The sequence below is a fragment of the Desmodus rotundus genome, chromosome 12 (assembly GCF_022682495.2).
Source record: "Desmodus rotundus isolate HL8 chromosome 12, HLdesRot8A.1, whole genome shotgun sequence".
NCBI classification, from domain to species: domain Eukaryota; kingdom Metazoa; phylum Chordata; class Mammalia; order Chiroptera; family Phyllostomidae; genus Desmodus; species Desmodus rotundus.
The window spans coordinates 49,143,671-49,167,257 of NC_071398.1; the positions used below are offsets into that span (position 1 = coordinate 49,143,671).

The window sequence follows — 23,587 nt, forward strand, 5'->3', positions numbered from 1 at the left end:
TGTTTCGTATGTGAATCCCGAAAGGTGCTGGGGGATTCAGCACTGGGTCGTGGACAGCTCCACCCATCTGGAGCCCGGGGGAGATGTCTCTCCTCTGACGTTTCTTTGTGTGTGTTGTGGTTTAACTTTATATTTTATTGTTATTCCCTTACGTTTGACTCAGTTTTCCTCCTTTGTCCTCCTCGCCCCCACACACACCACTCTCCCATGGGAATATACTCTAAGAATCCTAAGTCCCTAATTCAAAAGAAACTACGCACCCTATTTTCATAGCAGCACTATTTACAATAGCCACGTGCTGCAAACAGCCTAAGTGCCCATCAGCAAAAGATTGTATCAAAAAACTGTGGTACATTTACAGAACGGAGCACTGTGCAACAGAAAGAAAGAAGGAAACCCTACTTTTGCAGCAGCGTGCTTGGAACTGGAGAATATTATGCTAAGGACAATAAGCCAGTCAGTGAAACACCAATACCAGATAATCTCAAACACAAGAGGAATCTATTCAACAAAATAAACCGATGAAGAAAATAGAATCACAGGCATGGAAACATGGAACAGACTGAGAGTGAACAGAGGGGAGGGGGAGAGCGATAATAGTGGGAAAAAAGGAAGGGACTAGTCAAAGAACACCTATGAATGGTCCGTGGGCATGGACAACAGTGTGGGGACTGACTATGGGACCAGGGAGTGGGATGGTCAGAGGAGGGTAAAGGAGGAAAATTGGGACAACTGTAATAGAATAACAATAAAAAAGATCTTAAAACAGCTTCCCACAAAGAAAAAAAAGATATTTTCTATATTTTCACTAAGGAAAACGTGATTGATTTACTCTTCAGCCTGTCGTGCATCTAGCATCGATTTTGTGTATGGAGTTAGGCAGGTGTGAAGTTCACCTTGCTCCACAGACTCCCCAGCTGGCCCAGCACCCAGGACGGAAGGACCAGGAGCTGCCCACTGCACTGCCAGGGTCTCTGTTGTGATAACGTGACCCTGCACTGTGGTCTGAGTCTGATCCTTCCTTCTGCTCCATCAGACAAGGTATCTCTGTTTTTTTTCTTTCTCAAACCTCCAATGCCTCCACATGATTCTGAAAGTCTCATTTCCTTTCCTCCACATCCCAAGTAGAGTGAATTCTTCCACATTCATCGGGGTGGGGTTGGTATCACTGGGCTCTAAAATGAAGGAAGTGAGAGCAACAGAGGAAGCAGGCTGCTCAAGGGTCCTTCAGCCACTCAGGATGCGGCATTGCAACACCTCATATTTAAAGTGTGTGGGTGTGTTTCTGCCTCTAACAGAAGTCCCATGAATGTCAATCTTTCCGGAATCCGCAAGAGTTTCCACCGTTGAAGAGAAGAGTGACCCCCAGGAGCAAAGGTGCTCAGAAGAGGCAGAAATGACTCAAATGATTCACCTCAAGGAGAGTGACAGAGAAAGAGCCCACTATTCACAGAGGCACAGAGTCAGGTGGGAACAGCATGAGAAGCAGCCGCTGTGTTCCAGGACCAGGAGGGAGCGCTGAGCTCTCCTGTGGGAGCAGAGTGTTTGCACAGACCCCAGGCTCGGCCCTGCCCCTCCACTTAGCTCACAGTCATGAGGGCTCCTTGGGGTCTGCAGTCAATGAGGCAGGGAGGGTCACCCTTCTCATCCTCCTGCAGTGGTCACATCCACCATCTGCCTGGGTTCTGAGCTCTAGGTCCTCATTCTCTTCCTCTGTTCACCCTCCACATCAGTCCCTCCACCTCCTCAGAATCTGTCCATTTCTGCTCAAATCCATCCACAGTCCTCACTGTGTTTAGAGTAAATTTAGACTCTTTCTTCCGAACTACCAACTGTTTGTGATCACCCACCTATGACCCTCCATCCTCAGCTCTCACTGCTGCTTCCCTCACCCACATGGGTGCAGTTACTCTGTGAACACACAGTCATACACACACATACACACACTCACACACATACACACTCACTGATACCCCCTCACACATACACACTCACAGACATACACACTTGCACACACAGACACACATGCACCATCTCCTATGGACCATATCGGTTCTCCTCCATCTCTGCCTGCTTAGAGTTCTATAGAACTAGCAAATTCCTCCCCAAGTTTCAGGCTAAAAACACAGGGTTAGAGGTAATGCTGAGATTTCTTCTCATTTCTCTTTCTACATGAGTTGTGACAGCTAAAAAATATGCATGGATTGCGTGTAAAATCCATGTAAGCCTTTCATCTAATACTGTTGGGCACACAGGACTGGAGTTCCATTGCTGTTCACATCATACATCACTCACACATACTGCATTGCTCTAGTTCCCCCGTTACACACGGCACGTATGAGATTCATAACTCAGTGGGACTGTAACAGTGCACTCCTGGATATGCCTCTGCCTCACACACTTAATCCAACATCGTTAGGGGGTGGGGAGCCCGCCCATGACCAGCCCCCACCTCACCCGCCCTTACTCCTGTCAGACAGTCTGTTTCTAGACTTCCCTTGATATTCTTTCCTCTCGAGAGTATTCTCACTCCCACCTCCTAGGCTTCCACCTCATCCCACAGCCCTTCCCTCAGCCCCAGCCCTGTGGCTCACTTGCTTGGAGTGTTGTCCCTACACCAAAAGGTTGTGAGTTCCGTCCCCAGCCCAGGTGTCTTGGGGAGGCAACCAATCAATGTTTCTCTCTCTCATCAATGTCTTTCTGTCTGTCTGTCTCTCTCTTCCTCACTCTATAAATCAGCAAACATACTCTTTGATGAGGATAAAAGCAAAACAGCTATTCCCTCAACCACGGTCTAGTCATGGTCCCAGGTGTTCTCATATTTTTCGCATTTCTCCTTTGTAAGTAAACTCATTTCCCGTTTTGACTTAGAATGCACATTTTCTGCTAAGAAGAGTTCTCGAGATACAGAAAATGAGTCTGCTGGATCATGGATGCATTTCTAGCTCTGACACAAATACTCAGCTTTCCTAGGTGATCAGTAAATAAGTAAATGCTGTTTGTGGGAGGCTGAGACAATGAGCAGTGGGTTCTACTGAGGGTCAGCCTGTGGAGGGTGGATGGAGGACCAGAGCCTGGGTCCCACCCTCTCTGAGCAGAGGCACAGACCAGGCAGAGGGTCCAGGGATTGAGACAAGACCCCAGTTCTGGGCTGAGCATTCCCAGAGGCTGAGGAGTCCTCCTGAGCCCTCGTCATGGAAAAACCCAGAGCCAGGCCAGGGCTAGGCCGTCCCCTTGCTGTGGGTCCACAGGGGTGGGAACCCAGAAGGGCAGGGTAGCTGCAGCCCCTGACTCACCACATCCTGTGCATCTCTGTCCTCCAGGCCCAGGATCTCATCCACCTGCAGAGCGGGAGCAGTCAGCGCAGACAGCATGAAGTGCATCCTCCCTGCTCTTCTCTGCCTCGGTCAGTGGTGGGACATGGGGACGGGGCAGCAGGAGGGGACGGGGCAGCAGGAGGGGACGGGGCAGCGGCACACACTTGTCCATGGGCAACACCAGCCTCAGGCAGCTGGAGCAGAGGAGGCCCTGAGGTAAGGGGATCAGCTCAGACGACCGGGTGCAAATCTGACAGGGCCTCTCTTCCAGGGCTGAGTCTGGGACAGAAAATCCATGTGCAGAAGGGTGAGTCCTCCCCAGGCTCCCTGTCCCACCTCCTACTTCACCCTGGAGCTCAAGAGGGAGCATGAGGTCCTTGGATGAGGGGACATAAGAGGAGAGACGTGGGCTGAGCAGGGAAGGTCATTCAAATGGGAATGAGTGGCAGGGAAGGTCATTCAAACACAGTGTGATTCTTCCAGGGACCCTCCCCAAACCCACCATCTGGGCTGAGCCAGGCTCTATGGTCCTTTCAAGCAGCTCTGTGACCATCTGGTGTCAGGGGACCAGGGAGGCTCAGGAGTATCGTCTGTATAATGAAGAAACAGGTACACCTTTGGACACACAGAAACTGCTGGAGCCCAGGGGCAAGGCCAAGTTCTTCAGGGAACAAATCATGGCAGGAAGATATTATTGTAAATACCTCAGCCCCACTGGCTGGTCAGAACGCAGTGACCCCCTGGAGGTGGTGGTGACAGGTGAGAGGACACTTGGGGGTCCCAGCCTCAGGCTCTGCCCTCAGGAAGGAGGATGCTCTCAGGGGGTCTCCCCCTCACAGCCCAGCCCTGGGGGACGTGAGGGAGGTGTGAGTCCCATTTAACATGCTGCCTCCTTCTCTCCTAGGAGCCTACTACAAACCCAGCCTCTCAGCCCAGCCCAGCCCTGTAGTGACCTCAGGAGGGACTGTGACTCTCCAGTGTGGCTCACAGTGGGGATTTGACAGGTTCATTCTGACTAAGGAAGGAGAAGAGAGGCCCTTCTGGACCCTGGACTCACAGAGATACCCCAGTGGGCAGGTCCAGGCCCTATTCCCTCTGGGCCCCGTGACCCCCAGCCACAGGTGGACATTCAGATGCTATGGATATTTTAGGAACAGCCCCCTGGTGTGGTCTCACCCCAGTGACTCCCTGGAGCTCCTGGTTTCAGGTAAGTCCCATCCTGGTCCCATCCATAGACAGAGGCACCAGACAAGTTCCTGGGGTCTTTGCAGGGAGGGGAGCCCCATGTGAGAGGTGGGGTGAGGGCAGCACAGGGGCTCCTGGGCCAGAGACACAGAGAGATGGGGGGGACCTGGGAGCCAGGCCAGGAGGAGGATTCATGGGAGGAGCAGCCCTGTCACTCCTGTCTGGTCCCTGCAGGGGGCTCAGGGAAGCCCTCCCTCCTGACCCTGCAGGGCCCCATTGTGGCCTCTGGACAGAACTTGACCCTCCAGTGTCGCTCAGACCTTGGCTATGACAGATTCGCTCTGTCCAAGGAGGGGGGACAGGACCTCCCCCAGAGCTCTGTCCCGCAGCTCCAGGCTGGGCTGTCTCAGGCTGACTTCCCCCTGGGCGCTGTGAGGGGCTCCCATGGGGGCCGGTACAGGTGCTATGGTGGACACAACCTCTCCTCCAAGTGGTCAGCCCCCAGTGACCCCCTGGACATCCTGGTGGCAGGTGAGGAGCCAGCGGGTACAGTCAGGGACGCAGAGTCTGCTCAGGCCCTGCTGGTGGTGTCAGGTGGTGATGGCCAGGACAAGGGGTGTGGGGTCCCCAGGAAGGCAGAGAGACCCAGACAGGGGATGGGAGGGGAGAGGGAGACTCAGAGCAAACAGAGACAGACAGAGAGGAGGGTCCTCAGAAAGGGGCCTGGTGACTCTCAGGTGAGAACAAGGTGGGTGGCAGCCCCTCACCTGCTCCCCTCTCTCTAGGGTGGCTCCCTGACAGACCCTCCCTCACCATGCAGCCAGGCCCCACAGTGGCCCCAGGAGAGAACGTGACCCTGCTGTGTCAGTCACAGAGCCCGAGGGACACTTTCTCTCTGTCCAAGGAGGGGGCAGCCAATCCCCCCCTGCATCTCAGATCACAGTCCCTTGCTCAGCAGCACCAGGCAGAGTTCTCCATGGGTCCTGTGACCTCAGCCCATGGGGGGACCTACAGGTGCTACAGCGCACACAGCACCTCCCCCTACCTGCTGTCACAGCCCAGTGACCCCCTGGAGCTCCTGTTCTCAGGTGAGGGACTCCTGACGCTGACTTTCTGGGCTGTCAGCTCAGGGTCCTCTCCCCAGAATAATTATGGGCTGAAAGGGGAGGGACAGGGCTCTAGGGATGGTCACCAAGATGATATCTGCCCCTCAGAGACCCTGCTGCCCCTGCCGGCCCTTACCCATCACCTGGACTTAGGAGGTGATAGGTGGGCAGAGGGAGTGTCTTGGAGTCCACAGAGCAGCTGTAGCAGAAGAGTCTGGGGGATAAGCCAACTCCAGGTTTGATCCCAGACTCCCCCTCCTCCCTTCTGTCCTCATTCCCAGGAACCTCTGGAGGCCCCCTCCCCCGACCCACAGAGCCCATCCCCACAGCTGGTAAGTCCCTGAGAACTCTGCTCAGAGGGAGCACAGAGCAGCCCCGGGAAGTTCTGAGCATCCTTCAGGGGGTGCCGTGTCCCCCAGACGCTCAGGGATGGGCTTGTGTCCCAGGGGCTGGGAGTCAGGCATAGGTGCTGGAACCACAGGGACACCTGCAGCTGGCAGGTGACAGGAGGGGTGGGCATGGCAGAGGGACATGTTAGGTCCAGGCTGGGGGAGGGACAGGCAAATCATGTGAAGAGAAGGAGGTCCCCAGCCCTCACCCCCATCCTGAGTTTCCAGAAGCCTCTGAGGATCGGCCCCTCCCCAACTCAGAGTCAGGCCCACAGAGCAGTAAGTGAGGGTCTGTGTGGGGAGGTGGTGGGTGTGTCCAGGGGTTGGGGGCAGAGTCCTGTGCAAGTTCAGGCACCTCTGGGGGCTCCGACTCGGACACACCCTTCCCCTCCCTGTGCCGCAATGTCTCCAAGGGTAAAAGGAGAGAATCGTGGTCCAGAGCTTAGATTCCCTTTCAGTTCTGGCTCTGACCTCCTGGGAGGGGGGCCTCCCAGGGAAGCCCCCCAGGATGTGATGTTATTCGGACAGTCCCCTCTGTAGCAGTGACAGTGACAGTGCATAGGGAAGGATAAGCAGACAATGCCTGGGGTTTCCGGGTCTTTCCCTCAGCTCAGGGGCTCGGCTCAGAGGAGGGAACAAGGGCTGGAGTCAAACCTGGTTCAGGTACCAGCTCCTCTGCTCATGCTGAAGAGCCACTGGTCCCTTCTCTCCTCTGAGTGTCGGGTTCATGTCTGTCAACCCTGGTCCCCTCCTGCTCACAGGCCTGCAGTGACATTAGGTGACAGAAGGGGCTTCACAGAGCTCAGGAAGGCAGAGCCCCAGCCCAACCCAACCCCCCTCCCTCTATGAAGGCTCCATGACAGACCCTCCCTCTAGGTCCAGCCAGGCCTCACAGTGGCCTTAGGAGAGAAGGTGACCCTGATACAGAGCCAACAGACAGTTTCCTTGGTCCATGAAGGGGTCAGCCCATTCTATCCTCCCCCAATTATATATGAGTCCTGTGACCTCAGTCCATGTGGGGACCTACAGGTGCCACAGCTCACACTACACCCTCCCATAGCTGTGGGGAACCCTGGGGCCCTGATAATGGGTGAGGTGACCTGAACCCTGTCCTCTCTGAGCTCACTCAGCTCTTGTCTCTGTCTCTTCAGTCCAAAACAGTAATAAATGGGGAGTTCAGGGGGCTCCACAGAGGGGGATGTTCAGGAGCCACTCACACCAACCCTTAATCCATGGACCCTGGTTCATCAGCTGCTGAGCTAGTGGATCTCTCAGCTGTAGGGGAATGAGCTTCTGGGGTCTGCCTCTCAGACAGAACCCAGAAGACAGCACTTCCTTATTATGACCATTTGTTACTAATCCGGAGCTCTGGGCACCATTACCTCTGGTCTACCGTGAATCTGTGCTGGTTCAGGGACCACAGGGGCTGAGATGATCCAATGGGGAGACAGGGACCTGGCAGAGTGGAGTCGGGGCTCATGACACAACCCTGTGAAAGTTAATCTGAGAGGTGGGGCATCCGAGAGCACAGACCCCAGGAGGAGGGCTCCAGTCTCCCCAAGTCCTCACTCACACCCCCATCTCATGATCCTCAGGGGCAGCCGACACCCTCAGCCCATCACAGAACAAGTCGGACCCCAGGAGTGGGGAGTAGGAGAATCTCTCAGTTGTGGGGCTGGGTGCAGAGGGTCAGGTCCTGCCAGAGGGAGGCAAGTGCTCAGAGTGGACATCCTGGATCCTGGGGAGACTTTGGTCTGCCTGACCATGGTCACTTCTGTCTCCACATTTTGTAGCCTCCCACCTCCAAGACTACACAGTGAAGAATCTCATCCGGTTGGGTTTGGCTGGATTGGCCCTGGTGGGCATTGGGGTGCTGCTGCTTCAGGCATGAGACAGTGAGAGGAGGACCCACACTGCAGCCAGGATGTGAACACAGGGGGGACAGGGCACTATTCAGAGAGGGGGAGCCGTGGAGCCCATCTGATGACCCAGGAGGTGGTAAAAGACAGTCTGGACCACAGTTGGTGAAACTGTCTGCTGATTTTTCCAGGGGAGTAAACAAGGTTTGGGCGCAGGGAGTGTCTGGGTGCTCCCCCTGCAGGATTCTCCCTCCATTGAATGTGTTTCCCTCCCATCATCTTTGCTGACTCTCTGTAACGATCCTCCTTCTTCTCTCACCTCTGTGACATGAGGGTCCTTCCCATGTGGCTGTTTGGGTCCACACATCTAAATCCTCATGTCTCTTCCACTTTTATGTAATAAAATGTTCTTTATTTCTAATCACTACATGACCCAATGGACATTATTGAGTCCTAATCTCCTCAGTTCACAGAAGTTAACCTGGAATCAATCAATAAATACATGGGCTAAATTAGATGTGACCCTGGAAAGGTGAATATAAACAGATGCCACCCCCCTCTCCAACCCCACCATCCTTCCCATCTGGGTCAGATGCCACGTGCGCCATTTCCCCAGAACTGCCATCACTTGGTGTTTGAAGGGACAGCCTAGTGTGGTGCCACCTTAAACAGTAATCACAGTGGGGAGAGGGGATTACAGGAACTACTATAAAGGACACATGGACAAAATCAAGGGGGAGGGTGGAGGTGGGGAAGGGAGGTGGGTTCGGCTGGGGTGGGTTGGAGGGATGGGAAGAAAAGGCAGACAACTGTAATTGAACAACAATAATAAGTTTAAAAAACAGTAATCAGTTAACAATGATATGATTTGTGGAATTTTCCAAAGTCTGAATATGTACAAAATGAAATATTATTCAACCATGAGACAAAGAACAAAATGGAAACTGAGGCAAGGACACATGGAGCAGCCTGATGTGGTCAGAGGGGAGGGAGGAGAGAGGTTGGATGAAGTTAGGTGAGGGTCCTAGTCACAGGACAAACATGCAATACCCACAGGCAGAGGCAACGGGGCACTGAGGGCCAGAGGGAGGGAGGGACAGAGGCTGGCGAGACCAGGCATAGGTTGGGGAAAACAGAGGTATCTGTAATAATGCCAAAACTAGAAATGAAAAAATCCTGCCATTTGAGACAACATAAATGAACTTTAAGGTCATTTTGTTAACTCAGCCAGATCACGCAGAGAAATATCAATACTGAAAGATCTCACATATATGGAATCTACAAAAGCCAATCATGTACAAACAGAGAGTGGAATGGGGGTGGCCACGGGGAGTGAGGGAAAAGAAGAGATGTTGGTCAAAGAGCATCAACTTTCAGTTATGAGATTAGCACTTCCAGGGGGTCTCACGTACACCCTGGTGATTGCAGTTAACCAGACTTTGTCATATGACGGAAAGGGGCTATCAGAGTGTATCTGAAATATTCTCACCACAAAAAATAAGTGGCAGCGGTGTGACTTCTTGATATTATCGTTAGCTAAAGCTGAGGTGGCATCACGTTGCAACATGTAAATGAGTCCAATCAACCTACTGTACACTTTGCACTTACACAATGTTACATGTCAATTATATCTTCATAAATCTGGAAAAACTGTCTGCATTCTTGATTTAAGAAAAATTTACCTAAAGCAAAAACAAAAACAAAAAAACATAATGTGATGTGACAACAGCAAACGTTGGAGAGTTTTTGAGTCTACCTACATATGTATCCATTCACCTATTGTCTGTGTGTCTGTGTATCTGCATGTCAACCTCTAACTTTATCTCTCTAGCTGTTTATCTACCTATCTCTCTATTCATTTATATATCTCCATCTGTCAGTTACGTCTCTGGCCTCCAGAACTGAATCAGCTTTTTAAAATTTTGTTGTCTGAAGCCATGCAGTTAGTTGTAATTTGTTATAACAACTTTACTGAGTTCCCTTCCCTTCTCTCTCCTTCTCTCTTTCTCCCTCTCTCCCTCACTTCTCTCCATAGAGAAAGAAGGAACTGGGTTTTCACTCATACACAACAAATGTTTTCTGCAAACACAAGTTTTGCAAATTTTCTTCTCTTCCAAAAATGCACAAACTGTCCACTTACCTGCTTTCACTTTGTCAGGGGAGTGCAAAATCTACAAGTGTCACTAGACCTAATAAATATTAGATAGGAGACAAATTTCATATTTCTTCTGAAAAGTTTTATATCATTAACTTGTTTATTACCTTGGACAAAGAATGTTGAATGCCATAATCTGTACAATTGACGTGGGTTTGAAATGGCAGCAACCCATGTTAAATCAACATGTGATTGTAGAGCTTAGGAAAAATAAATGTGACACCTTGGAGTGTTGAGTGATGTGGCTCGAGTGAAATCCTCAGCACCTGCTATTTTTAGGGTGAGAAGAGCTGGTCCTCTTCCTGTGTGACAGGCACCTTGTGCCCTGTACAGACTGTGGTGTGCGGACCCTGCCCACCACATCCTGTGATTTTGTATCTTCAGCTTCACTTTAACAACTGAAAAACAAATCATCAAAAGCTCTGCTATAATCATGTCCACTGAGACTTTACCCTTTTTCCTAATGTAACAACAGCACAAACTTGATACTGCAAAGCAAATTCACAAAAGTCTTCACAGAATCCCGAAGTGAGGACAACTCATCTACTGCCAGAGGTCGTGCTGACCCAGACCGAGGCCAGCCGTGACCAGGAATGTGCACGTGTATCTAGGAGGCTTTCCTCAAAGCCATGGGCCACTTGCACTTCCCTGATTCTGTCCTATTTTGCATGTGAATCCCAAGAGGAGGTGGAGGATTCAGCACTGGGTCGTGGACAGCTCCACCCATCTGGAGCCCATGGAGATGTGTCCCTTGTCTGATGTTTCCTTGTGTGTGTGTGTGTGTGCTTAACTTTATTTTTTATTTTTATTCCCTTACAGTTTTTCAATTACCCTCTTTTACCCTCCTCCATGCATCCCAGCCCCCTCTCCCATGGGAATACACCTAAGAATCCCGATTCACCAATTCAAAAGAACTTATGCACACCTGTGTTCACAACAGCACTATTTACAATAGCCAAGTGCTGGAAATAGCCCATGTGCCCACCAGAAAATGAGTGGATAAAATAATTGTGGTATATTTATGCAATGGAACACTATGTAACACTAAGAGAGAAAGAACGCCTGCCTTTCACAACAGCTTAGATGGAACTGGAGGATATGATGCTAAGTGAAATAAGCCAGCAAGTGAAAGACAAATACATGTGATCTTACCTATAAGAGGAACCTAATGAAAAAAAATCAGCTAATAAAGAAAATAGAACCACAAGCATGGAAACAATGAAGAGAATGACAGTGACCAGGGAGGAGGAGAAAAAGGGATAACAGTGGAAAAAAGGGGAAGAGACTATTCAAGAAACATGTATGAATGATACACAGACTTGAACAACAGTGTACAAATTCACCCTGGTAGTGGGGGATGGGATGGGCAAAAGAGGGAAAGGAGGAAATTGGGGAAAATGTACTAGAATAACAATAAAAAATGATCTTAAAACAGCTTCCCGCAAAGAAAAAAGATATTTTTGCTAAAGAAAAAGTAATTGATTTACTCTAATCTGTCGTGCATCTAGCATCGATTTTGTGTACGGAGTGAGGCAGGTGTGAAGTTCACCTTGCTCCACAGATGCTCCCAGCTGGCCAAGCACCCAGGACGGGAGGACCAGGAGCTGCCCACGGCACTGCCAGGGTCTGTTGTGATCATGTGACCCTGCACTGTGGTCTGAGTCTGATCCTTCCTTCTGCTCCATCGGACGAGGTATCTCTGATTTTTAGTATCTCAGACTTCCAACATCTCCATCTAAATCTGAACGTCTGGTTTACTTTCCCCCATATCTCAAGTAGAGTGAATTCTTCCACATTCGTCGGGGTGGGGTTGGTACACTGGGCTCTGAATGAGGGAAGTGAGAGCAGCAGAGGAAGCAGGCTGCTCAAGGGTCCTTCAGCCATTCAGGATGTGGCATTGCAACACCTCATATTTAAAGTGTGTGGGTGTGTTTCTGCCTCTAACAGAAGTCCCATGAATATCAATTATTCTGAATCCTCAAAGTCTCCACCGTTGAGGAGGAGAGTGACCCCCAGGATCAAAAGTGCTCAGAGGAGGCAGAAATGACTCAAATGATTCACCCCAAGGAGAGAGACAGAGAAAGAGCCCACCACTCACAGAGGCACAGAGTCAGGTGGGAACAGCATGAGAAGCAGCCCCTGTGTTCCAGGGCCAGGAGGGAGCGCTGAGCTCTCCTGTGGGAGCAGAGTGTTTGCACAGACCCCAGGCTCGGCCCTGCCCCTCCACTTAGCTCACAGTCATGAGGGCTCCTTGGGGTCTGCAGTCAATGAGGCAGGGAGGGTAGGTCACCCTTCTCATCCCCGAGGCAGCGGTCACACCAACACTTGCCAAGGTTCTGAGCTCTAGGCCTTCACTCTCTTCCTCTGTTCACCCTCCACATCAGTCTTTGCAACTCTTTCAGAATCTGTCCATTTCTGCCTAAAAGCCTTCCATTCTTCTCCCTGAGTTTAGGGTATACTGAGACGTTCTTCTGAAGTCACAGTTACTCATGGTCATCTGTATGTGACCTTCCAACCACAGCTCTCCCGTCTGCTTCCCTCAACCAGACAAGTGTAGTTACCTGTGAACACACAGTCATGCACACACACAATCACACTCACTGACACATACCTACACACACTCACACTGACAATACACAAACACACCCCACACACACTCTTGCAACACTCTCACACATATACTCAGTCACTACACACACTGTCACACATACTCATACACAAACACACATACATACCACACCCTCAACACACACACTCACACATACTCACACTGACACACACTCACACTAATATGCTCACAGACATACACACTTGCACACACAGACACACTCACACCATCTGCTATGGACCATATCTGTTCTCCTCCATCTCTGCTTGCTTAGAGTTCTATAGAACTAGCAACTTCCTTCTCAAGTTTCCAGCTAAAAGCACAGGGTTAGAGGTAACGCTGAGATTTCTTCTCCTCATTTCTCTTCTCTACATGACTTGTGACAACTACAAATATGCATGGATTGCGTGTAAAATCCATGTAAGCCTTTCATCTAATACTGTTGGGCACACAGGACTGGAGTTCCATTGCTGTTCACATCATACATCACTCACACATACTGCATTGCTCTAGTTCCTCCGTTACACACGGCACGTATGAGATTCATAACTCAGTGGGGCTGTAACAGTTCACTCCTGGATATGCCTCTGCCTCACACACTTAATCCAACATCGTTAGGGGGTGAGGAGCCCGCCCATGACCAGCCCCCACCTCACCCGCCCTTACTCCTGTCAGACAGTCTCTGTCTCTAGACTTCCCTTGATATTCTTTCCTCTCGAGAGTATTCTCACTCCCACCTCCTAGGCTTCCACCTCATTCCACAGCCCTTCCCTCAGCCCCGGCCCTGTGGCTCACTTACTTGGAGTGTTGTCCCTACACCAAAAGGTTGTGAGTTCCGTCCCCAGCCCAGGTGTCTTGGGGAGGCAACCAATCAATGTTTCTCTCTCTCATCAATGTCTTTCTGTCTGTCTGTCTCTCTCTTCCTCACTCTATAAATCAGCAAACATACTCCTTGATGAGGATAAAAGCAAAACAGCTATTCCCTCAACCACGGTCTAGTCATGGTCCCAGGTGTTCTCATATTTTTCGCATTTCTCCTTTGTAAGTAAACTCATTTCCCGTTTTGACTTAGAATGCACATTTTCTGCTAAGAAGAGTTCTCGAGATACAGAAAATGAGTCTCCTGGATCATGGATGCATTTCTAGCTCTGACACAAATACTCGGCTTTCCTAGGTGATCAGTAAATAAGTAAATGCTGTTTGTGGGAGGCTGAGACAATGAGCAGTGGGTTCTACTGAGGGTCAGCCTGTGGAGGGTGGATGGAGGACCAGAGCCTGGGTCCCACCCTCTCTGAGCAGAGGCACAGACCAGGCAGAGGGTCCTGGAACTGAGACAAGACCCCAGTTCTGGGCTGAGCATTCCCAGAGGCTGAGGAGTCCTCCTGAGCCCTCGTCATGGAAAAACCCAGAGCCAGGCCTAGGGCGGGGCCGTCCCCTTGCTGTGGGTCCACAGGGGTGGGAACCCAGAAGGGCAGGGCAGCTGCAGCCCCTGACTCACCACATCCTGTGCATCTCTGTCCTCCAGGCCCAGGATCTCATCCACCTGCAGAGCGGGAGCAGTCAGCGCAGACGGCATGAAGTGCATCCTCCCTGCTCTTCTCTGCCTCGGTCAGTGGTGGGACATGGGTACAGGGCAGCAGGAGGGGATGGGGCAGCGGCACACACTTGTCCATGGGCAACACCAGCCTCAGGCAGCTGGAGCAGATGAGGCCCTGAGGTAAGGGGATCAGCTCAGACGACCGGGTGCAAATCTGACAGGGCCTCTCTTCCAGGGCTGAGTCTGGGACAGAAAACCCATGTGCAGAAGGGTGAGTCCTCCCCAGGCTCCCTGTCCCACCTCCTGCTTCACCCTGGAGCTCAAGAGGGAGCATGAGGTCCTTGGATGAGGGGAAATAAGAGGAGAGACGTGGGCTGAGCAGGGAAGGTCATTCAAATGGGAATGAGTGGCAGGGAAGGTCAATCAAACACAGTGTGATTCTTCCAGGGACCCTCCCCAAACCCACCATCTGGGCTGAGCCAGGCTCTATGGTCCTTTCAAGCAGCTCTGTGACCATCTGGTGTCAGGGGACCAGGGAGGCTCAGGAGTATCGTCTGTATAATGAAGAAACAGGTACACCTTTGGACACACAGAAACTGCTGGAGCCCAGGGGCAAGGCCAAGTTCTTCAGGGAACAAATCATGGCAGGAAGATATTATTGTAAATACCTCAGCCCCACTGGCTGGTCAGAACGCAGTGACCCCCTGGAGGTGGTGGTGACAGGTGAGAGGACACTTGGGGGTCCCAGCCTCAGGCTCTGCCCTCAGGAAGGAGGATGCTCTCAGGGGGTCTCCCCCTCACAGCCCAGCCCTGGGGGACGTGAGGGAGGTGTGAGTCCCATTTAACATGCTGCCTCCTTCTCTCCTAGGAGCCTACTACAAACCCAGCCTCTCAGCCCAGCCCAGCCCTGTAGTGACCTCAGGAGGGACTGTGACTCTCCAGTGTGGCTCACAGTGGGGATTTGACAGGTTCATTCTGACTAAGGAAGGAGAAGAGAGGCCCTTCTGGACCCTGGACTCACAGAGATACCCCAGTGGGCAGGTCCAGGCCCTATTCCCTCTGGGCCCCGTGACCCCCAGCCACAGGTGGACATTCAGATGCTATGGATATTTTAGGAACAGCCCCCTGGTGTGGTCTCACCCCAGTGACTCCCTGGAGCTCCTGGTTTCAGGTAAGTCCCATCCTGGTCCCATCCATGGACAGAGGCACCAGACAAGTTCCTGGGGTCTTTGCAGGGAGGGGAGCCCCATGTGAGAGGTGGGGTGAGGGCAGCACAGGGGCTCCTGGGCCAGAGACACAGAGAGATGGGGGGGACCTGGGAGCCAGGCCAGGAGGAGGATTCATGGGAGGAGCAGCCCTGTCACTCCTGTCTGGTCCCTGCAGGGGGCTCAGGGAAGCCCTCCCTCCTGACCCTGCAGGGCCCCATTGTGGCCTCTGGACAGAACTTGACCCTCCAGTGTCGCTCAGACCTTGGCTATGACAGATTCGCTCTGTCCAAGGAGGGGGGACAGGACCTCCCCCAGAGCTCTGTCCCGCAGCTCCAGGCTGGGCTGTCTCAGGCTGACTTCCCCCTGGGCGCTGTGAGGGGCTCCCATGGGGGCCGGTACAGGTGCTATGGTGGACACAACCTCTCCTCCAAGTGGTCAGCCCCCAGTGACCCCCTGGACATCCTGGTGGCAGGTGAGGAGCCAGCGGGTACAGTCAGGGACGCAGAGTCTGCTCAGGCCCTGCTGGTGGTGTCAGGTGGTGATGGCCAGGACAAGGGGTGTGGGGTCCCCAGGAAGGCAGAGAGACCCAGACAGGGGATGGGAGGGGAGAGGGAGACTCAGAGCAAACAGAGACAGACAGAGAGGAGGGTCCTCAGAAAGGGGCCTGGTGACTCTCAGGTGAGAACAAGGTGGGTGGCAGCCCCTCACCTGCTCCCCTCTCTCTAGGGTGGCTCCCTGACAGACCCTCCCTCACCATGCAGCCAGGCCCCACAGTGGCCCCAGGAGAGAACGTGACCCTGCTGTGTCAGTCACAGAGCCCGAGGGACACTTTCTCTCTGTCCAAGGAGGGGGCAGCCAATCCCCCCCTGCATCTCAGATCACAGTCCCTTGCTCAGCAGCACCAGGCAGAGTTCTCCATGGGTCCTGTGACCTCAGCCCAAGGGGGTACCTACAGGTGCTACAGCGCACACAGCACCTCCCCCTACCTGCTGTCACAGCCCAGTGACCCCCTGGAGCTCCTGTTCTCAGGTGAGGGACTCCTGACCCTGTCTTTCTGGGCTGTTAGCTCAGGGTCCTCTCCCCAGAATAATTATGGGCTGAAAGGGGGACAGGGCTCTAGGGATGGTCACCAAGATGATATCTGCCCCTCAGAGACCCTGCTGCCCCTGCCGGCCCTTACCCATCACCTGGACTTAGGAGGTGATAGGTGGGCAGAGGGAGTGTCTTGGAGTCCACAGAGCAGCTGTAGCAGAAGAGTCTGGGGGATAAGCCGACTCCAGGTTTGATCCCAGACTCCCCCTCCTCCCTTCTGTCCTCATTCCCAGGAACCTCTGGAGGCCCCCTCCCCCGACCCACAGAGCCCATCCCCACAGCTGGTAAGTCCCTGAGAACTCTGCTCAGAGGGAGCACAGAGCAGCCCCGGGAAGTTTTGAGCATCCTTCAGGGGGTGCCGTGTCCCCCAGACGCTCAGGGATGGGCTTGTGTCCCAGGGGGTGGGAGTCAGGCAGAGATTCAGGAACCTCAGCGCCCCCAGGGCTCTGGGGCAGGCAGGTGACAGGAGGGGTGGGCATGGCAGAGGGACATTTGGGTCCCGGCTGGGGAGGAACACCCAAATCAAGTGGGGAGAAGGTGGCCCCCACCCCTTTCCCCCATCCTGAGTTTACAGAAGTCTCTGAGGATCGGCCCCTCCCCAACTCTCACCACTCAGAGTGGTGAGAGTCTCTGTGAGGAGGAAGTGGGTCCTGGTTCAGGTCCTGGCCCTGCTGCTCCCGCTATGGGGCTCGGTGGTCCCTTCTCTTCTCTGAAAGTCATGTTCATATCTGTTCATCCATGGTCTCTCCTGCTCACAGGCCTGTGGTGACATTAGGTGACATAAAGCTCTCACAGACCTTAGAAGGCAGACTCCCCAGCCACCCTGACCTTCCCAAGTTGGGGTCAGGGTTCACCCCCTGCCCCTGCCCCTCCCATGTCCCTGCTGTGCTGGGGGCAGGAAATAAGAAGGACCTTCAGCTCCAGGTGAGACAGGACAGGCCCCTGCAGGTGAGGAGCCCAGACCTCAGAGCTGGTGACCAGCTGGAGGCAGCAGGAGGACAGCACAGGGAACCCAGGTCCCGGGGTCCAATCCCAGCCCTGCCCGGCCAGGCTGGGTGACCTGGGGCATGTGGCTGACCTGTCTGAGCCACAGGGGACTGGGTGATGGGTCAGCCATCCTGGGTGCATGAAGGCTGTGATGTTAGGAGAGATGAACCACAGACACCAGCACATGCCTTGCACACAGTAGGTGCTCATGAAAGCGCATGTTTGCTCCTTCATGACATCACTCCAGCCCAAGGTCTCCAATGGTACTGGAATGTGCTGATCGGGGTTTGGGGGACCCTCATCCTGCTGCTGTCCCTCCTCCTCTGCCTCCTCCGACACCAGCGTCAGAGCAAAGGCATGACGTCGGGTGAGTAGGGAAGGGGGTGACCTGGGTCACAGGAGAGAGGGACTCAGAGCACCTGCCGCAGGAAAATCAAATAGGTGGGGAAGGTCCGCTGAGCAACAGATTTCTCAAAAATCTCCAATCAGAAATTCTAGAGAGAAAACACTCTATGTCAGCACAGGTTTACAAATAAATGTAAGTTCATTTTTGATCATTTTTAGTCTCCTAAAATATGAAAATATGCACCAGCTTGTGGTAAAGTGTCCTTCTTTCCTCTGGAATCTCATAGGGAAGGGTGCTAAGACCCCAGGGCTGAGACAGTCTGTCCTCCAACCCAGTTTCGGACACGCAGGAAGAGCCCCTCTGTGAGAGGAAGGGACAGCTGCCCAGGGGAAGGGGACTCAGGGATTGCAGAAGGTGATGGGGGAGGGGACAGCCTTCAGGGTATAGGGCCAGGGTTGAGAAAGATTGAAATCCACACTGAGTGACCTGGCCCCTCACCTCACCCCTGGGGTAGTGGTCCATCCGGGAGCAGGTGGGTCTGCAGCCCTGAAACCTCAGGGACCCTGCCAGGAGACATACCCTGTTCCTCCCCCTGCAGATGCTGCCGTGAAGGACCCACAGCCTGGGGAGAGCATGGAGTTAGACCCTCAGGTGAGACACCTGCTCCTGTCCAGGCCACCAAGGACCTTCCTGTTGCCCAGTTCACTCCAGTGGTCACTTCCCTGTCCTCACCTGCCCTGGTTCTCAGCAGCGTCCACACTGACCACTCCTTCTGGGCTCCAGGTCATCTTGCTGTGACTCACTCCTCCCACTTTCCTGTGAGCTCGTGGCCCCCCTGGGTGGTCCCCTGTGCTGGGCCCTCATTCTCTGTCTGACCTTGTACAGCCTCAGGTCTCAGGAGGAGTCATGAATGAGTGAACACCCACAGGTCCCAGGGTCCCCTCACTCACTCACGCAGCAGCTGTGACGGGAGCTCACTGGTTACCGGCTCCATGTCGGTGCCATGGTGCAGCCCTGAGCAGCCTGTCCCCACACCCCTCGAGCTCACCTGTGGGTGAGGAAGACACCTGCAAGCAGGCAGATGGAGTCCTGGGAAGCCAAGTGCTGTGAAGGAGAAAGAGCAAGACTAGGGAGTGGAGTGGGTGGTGAGGGGGTGCAGAACAAGCTTCCCAACCCCAACCATGTTTTATCCCTGTCACTGTTCCCCTGCTCCAGGCTGCTGCATCTGCTTCCTCCCAGGATGTGACTTATGCCCAGCTGAACCACTTGGCACTCAGACGGAAGACAAGTGCACCCCCTTCCTCCCCGTCAGAGGGGCCCCCAGATGAGCCCAGTATGTACACTGCTCTGACCATCCCCTAGCCCAGAAAGGACCCAGATCCCATGCTCCAGGGAGGGGGCCCTGCAGGGACTGCAGAAGGTACAGATCTGTCCCCAAGGATTCTCAGCTAGTGACCCCAGTCAGCCTGGAGACCTGATATGGACCCCCAGTAGCTCCTGGGGCCTTCTAGGGGTACCCTGATTCTCTACTCAATGATAACCAGTATCCCCACATTTTGGAAACAAAGCAAACAGACTTCTCAATACCTCAGTGTGTGAACCAAAAAAGAAGTGGATGCATTAGATTAAATGATCATGTAAATATTACACATCAATCCTGTGAAATGAGAAAAGTAAACACCATGAATGTATTAGAAAATAAAAGCTTTTCAAAGTTACTGGCCTAAGCTATTATATCAAGAATTTAGAAAGAGATTGCACGAAATCATTAGAACCACAGATGACTGGATAAAATGACGTGGCAGGTATGCACAATGAGATGAAAATCTGCCATCCAAAGTGACTGATACAATCCTTCTATTTGTGACAACCTGGATGGACCTAGAGGGTGTTACACTGAGTGATGCAGTTCAGATAGAGATCTCACTTCTGTGTGGACTGTTTAACATCATCAAAACAAACAAAAGAAAAGCAGAGCTGTAACACGAAGGAGAAATGATGGTTGCCGGAGGGGAGTGGGGGAGGGGTGGGTGGACAGGGGAACACAGTCAGTCGTGGGTGGTGACTTTGCACGAGACATGTGGTTGCTGGAGTTAGTGTGGGGAGCACATCGTGACACTCACAAATAGAAAGTCGGTGCAGTACACCTGCAACTGACATAATGTTGCATGTCCATTACATTTTAATAACAGTATTCAATGAAAAGTAATTTGTGTCCTCCAGCTCCTCCCATGCTCTCACAAAAGGAAACATGTTTGTAACTTTACGGCTGAGTACTATTCCATGGTAAAATACATCAGTCACAGAAAGAGAAACACCATTTGATTTGTCTTATATGTGGAATCTAATGAACAAAATACACTCACAAAATACAAACAGATTCATGGATACAGAAAACAGAATGACAGCTGTCAGAGGGGAGGGGTTGGGGGACTAGTGAAAAAGGTAAAGGGATCAAGCAGAGAAAAAACAACCAGAGACACAGACAACAGTAGGGTGATTACAAGAGGGAGAGGGAGGGGTAGGTAGAAGAGAGTAAAGGGGGGATAAATGGTGATGGAAGGAGACCTCACTTGGGGTGGGGAACACACAATACAATGTACAGAGGATGTACTTAGAATTATAACCCCTGAACCCTATATTATATTATTAATATATTATTATATATATTATATATTAATAATATAACATTATTAATCAATGTCACCTCAATAAAGTCAACTTAAAAAGAAATAAACCCTGGAGCAAAAAAGAAAGTAATAATATAAAAAAGAGATTTTTTTGTAATAGAATAGCAACTTAAAAATCTTTTTTAAAAAGTGATAGTTTTAATTCCTCAAAAATGGTAAACAAACAGAAAATTTTTCTAAGGGAAGGTGTAGGGAGGGAAATGATGAAGACAGGGGAAGTTACTATTGAGGACAAAGAAACAGGGAGAAAGAAACGAAGTCAAAACTTCAGTGTTGAAACGTGAGTCACACTGTGGGAGCAGGGGTGGGATAGGCGGAGAAGGACAAAGGGGGAAAATTGGGACAACCGTAGTAGAGCAACAATAAAAAATCTCAGCTTCAAAGACCAAGACCACATGGAAGAACACACACAGTTCTAACATCGGTGGAGAACCGCAGACAGCAGGACACCTTGGGCAGGCTTGAAAGACATCAGAGCAGAACCCTGGGAACAATTTGATGCCAATATATTAGAAGTCAGAGAGATGCAAATTAAAACCGCACCTGCCGGAATGCTCACCATCGATCAACAAACAACAACAGACAACAAGAGCAAGAGCTGGCGAGGGTGTGGGGAAAGGGGAACCCTCGCGCTCTGTTGGTGGGAATGCAGACTGCTGCAGCCACTGTGGAAAGCAGCATGCAGTGACCTCAAACACAGTAAAAGTGGAACTGCCTTTTGGCCCTGCCGTCCCACTCTGGGAACAAATTCTACGAATTCCGAAACGCCAATTTGAAAGAATATTCGCAGTTCACAGCAGTGTTGTTTAAATAGCCAAGGTCCTAAAACAGCCCGTGTGTGATGCCGATGGTGTTTGCTTCACGTTGTTCCAAACTTTGTCCCAAAGTTCCCTTAAACTATCCTCGTTCTTTTTTTTTTTTTTAAGTCTTTTTTCTTTTTGCTGCTCAGGTTGGGTGTTTTGCTCCACCTGGCCTTTTAAATCGCTGACACAATCCCCTGCTTCCTCTAACCTACTTTTTATTCCTTCCTGTGTATTATTGATGTCAGATATGCTTTTCTTGATCTCTGACTGGTCTTTTTTTAATGGATTCTATGTCCTTTTTCAGGCTCTTGTAGTTCTCACTAAGTTCCTGGAGCACCTTATAACCATTACTTTGAACTCTATATCTGGCCAATTTCTTGCCTCCATTTCAATGAGCTCTTTTTCTGGAGATTCCTTCTATTTTGTTTTTTTAAAATTTAGAGCCCATTTCTTTTTCTCCCCATTTTGGCTGTCTCACTGTGTTTTGTTTGGTTTTTTTGTTTTGTTTGTTTTGGGTTTTGGCTTTTTTATTACCTAAATCTGCTAGGAATCCCAGTCCACATGGAGTGGATTTATATGAGTCAGAGGTAACCTGTGGGACTCCGTAATTCAGTCTCCCTGATCTCCAGAGCTGGGTGCCCTAGGAACCTTTCTTGTTTGGGTTTGGTGAGCCCTCTGGCTGGCTGTGAGATTACTGCATGCTGGCTGATGTGTGGGTGCTGATCACAATGTACACAATAAAGAGAAAAAGGAAACAGAAAACAGAAAAACTACATATGGTAACAAATGTATCGTTACCATCTATAGACCTATACATAAAAATACAATAAAGAATTAAAAAAGGAAAAAGAATAAAAAACCAGAAAGAAAAACAAGGAAAAAACTGAAAAGAATAACAAAAGAAAAAACAAAACAGAGAAAACAGAACAGATGAAGATGTTAAAAATTGAAATTAAAGAAGCAAAACAGATTCTGGACTTCCAGCCAAGATGGAGGCATAGGTAGACACACTGAGCCTCACACAACCAAAAGAAGGACAACAATTTAAAAACAAAAAACAACCAGAACTGCCAGAAAATCGAACTGTATGGAAGTCTGACAACCACGGAGTTAAAGAAGACACATTCATCCAGATCGGTAGGAGGGGCGGAGATGGGCAGCCCAGCAGAGAGGACTCACAGCAAGGCAGTGGCTGGCGGACGGTGAGACGGCAGCTAGGGGAGCAGGCAGTCCCACATTCTTGCACAGATAAACCAGAAGGAACAATTGGGGAGCAAAGCAGACCACGCAATTCAGGGCTTCAGCCCAGGGAAATAAAGCCTCAAGCCTCTGACTGAAAACACCCGTGGGGGTTGAGGCAGCAGCAGGAGAAACTCCCAGCCTCACGGGAGAGGTCGTTGGAGAGACCCACAGGGGCCTAGGGTGTGCACAAGCCCACCCACCCACCTGGGAATCAGCACCAGAAGGGCCACTTTGCTTGTGGGTAGCAGGGGAAATGACTGAAATCCAGCAGAGAGTGGAGCAAGCGCCATTGCTCCCTCTCAGACCCTCCCACATGTACAGCGTCACAGCGCAAGGAGGAGCGCTACCCCGCCCCTGTGAACACCTAAGGCTCCACCCCCTACTACGAAACAGGTGCATCCAGACTAAAAAAATGGCCCAAATGAAAGAACAGATCAAAACTCCAGAAAAAATACAACTAAGCAATAAAGAGATAGCCAACCTATCAGATGCACTGTTCAAAACACTGGTAATCAGGATGCTCACAGAATTGGTTGAATATGGTCGCAAATTAGATGAAAAAATGGAGGCTATGCTAAGAGAAACGAAGGAAAATGTACAGGGAACCAATAGTGATGGGAAGGAAACTGGGACTCAAATCAATGGTGTGGACCAGAAGGAAGAAAGAAACATCCAACCAGAAAAGAATGAAGAAACAAGAATTCAACAAAATAAGGAGAGGCTTAGGAACCTCCAGGACATCTTAAAATGTTCCAACATCCAAATTATAGGGGTACCAGAAGGAGAAGAGGAAGAGAAAGATATTGAAAACTTATTTGAACAAATAATGAAGGAGAACTTCCCCAATCTGGCAAAGGACTTCCAGGAAGTCCAGGAAGCTCAGAGAGTCCCAAAGAAGCTGGACCCAAGGAGGAACACACCAAGGCACATCGTAATTACATTCCCCAAGATTAAAGAGAAGGAGAGAATCTTAGAAGCAGCAAGAGAAAAGGAGACAGTTACCTACAAAGGAGTTCCCATAAGACTGTCAGCTGATTTCTCAAAAGAGACCTTGCAGGCAAGA

The 23,587-nt window shown here is 51.2% G+C and overlaps 2 protein-coding genes across 5 annotated transcripts; both read left to right on the plus strand.

The window, feature by feature from the left end:
* The first annotated feature begins 652 nt into the window (after nucleotides 1-652).
* On the plus strand, nucleotides 653-7,888 carry LOC112313844 (leukocyte immunoglobulin-like receptor subfamily A member 6). The gene is made up of 9 exons (XM_053915873.1): nucleotides 653-709; nucleotides 3,285-3,406; nucleotides 3,589-3,624; nucleotides 3,859-4,076; nucleotides 4,222-4,524; nucleotides 4,737-5,033; nucleotides 5,288-5,590; nucleotides 5,890-5,940; nucleotides 7,791-7,888. Exons 1-9 carry the CDS (start codon nucleotides 653-655, stop codon nucleotides 7,886-7,888), a joined length of 1,485 nt encoding a protein of 494 aa, XP_053771848.1.
* Nucleotides 7,889-14,157: 6,269 nt separating this feature from the next.
* On the plus strand, nucleotides 14,158-19,444 carry LOC112313455 (leukocyte immunoglobulin-like receptor subfamily A member 6). Of its 4 annotated transcripts, none has more exons than XM_053914973.1 (10): nucleotides 14,158-14,227; nucleotides 14,392-14,427; nucleotides 14,662-14,879; nucleotides 15,025-15,327; nucleotides 15,540-15,836; nucleotides 16,091-16,393; nucleotides 16,690-16,740; nucleotides 17,691-17,810; nucleotides 18,388-18,440; nucleotides 19,005-19,444. In XM_053914973.1, the coding sequence occupies exons 3-10, from the start codon at nucleotides 14,798-14,800 to the stop codon at nucleotides 19,149-19,151; spliced, it is 1,356 nt and encodes a 451-aa protein (XP_053770948.1). In that variant the 5' UTR covers nucleotides 14,158-14,227; nucleotides 14,392-14,427; nucleotides 14,662-14,797; the 3' UTR covers nucleotides 19,152-19,444. The 4 variants fall into 4 exon arrangements, with proteins under 4 accessions (XP_053770948.1, XP_053770947.1, XP_024425762.2 ...); XM_024569994.3 differs by having other exon boundaries at nucleotides 14,179-14,227; nucleotides 14,604-14,879; XM_053914972.1 differs by lacking the exon at nucleotides 14,392-14,427 and having other exon boundaries at nucleotides 14,158-14,336; nucleotides 14,604-14,879.
* Nucleotides 19,445-23,587: the final 4,143 nt, after the last annotated feature.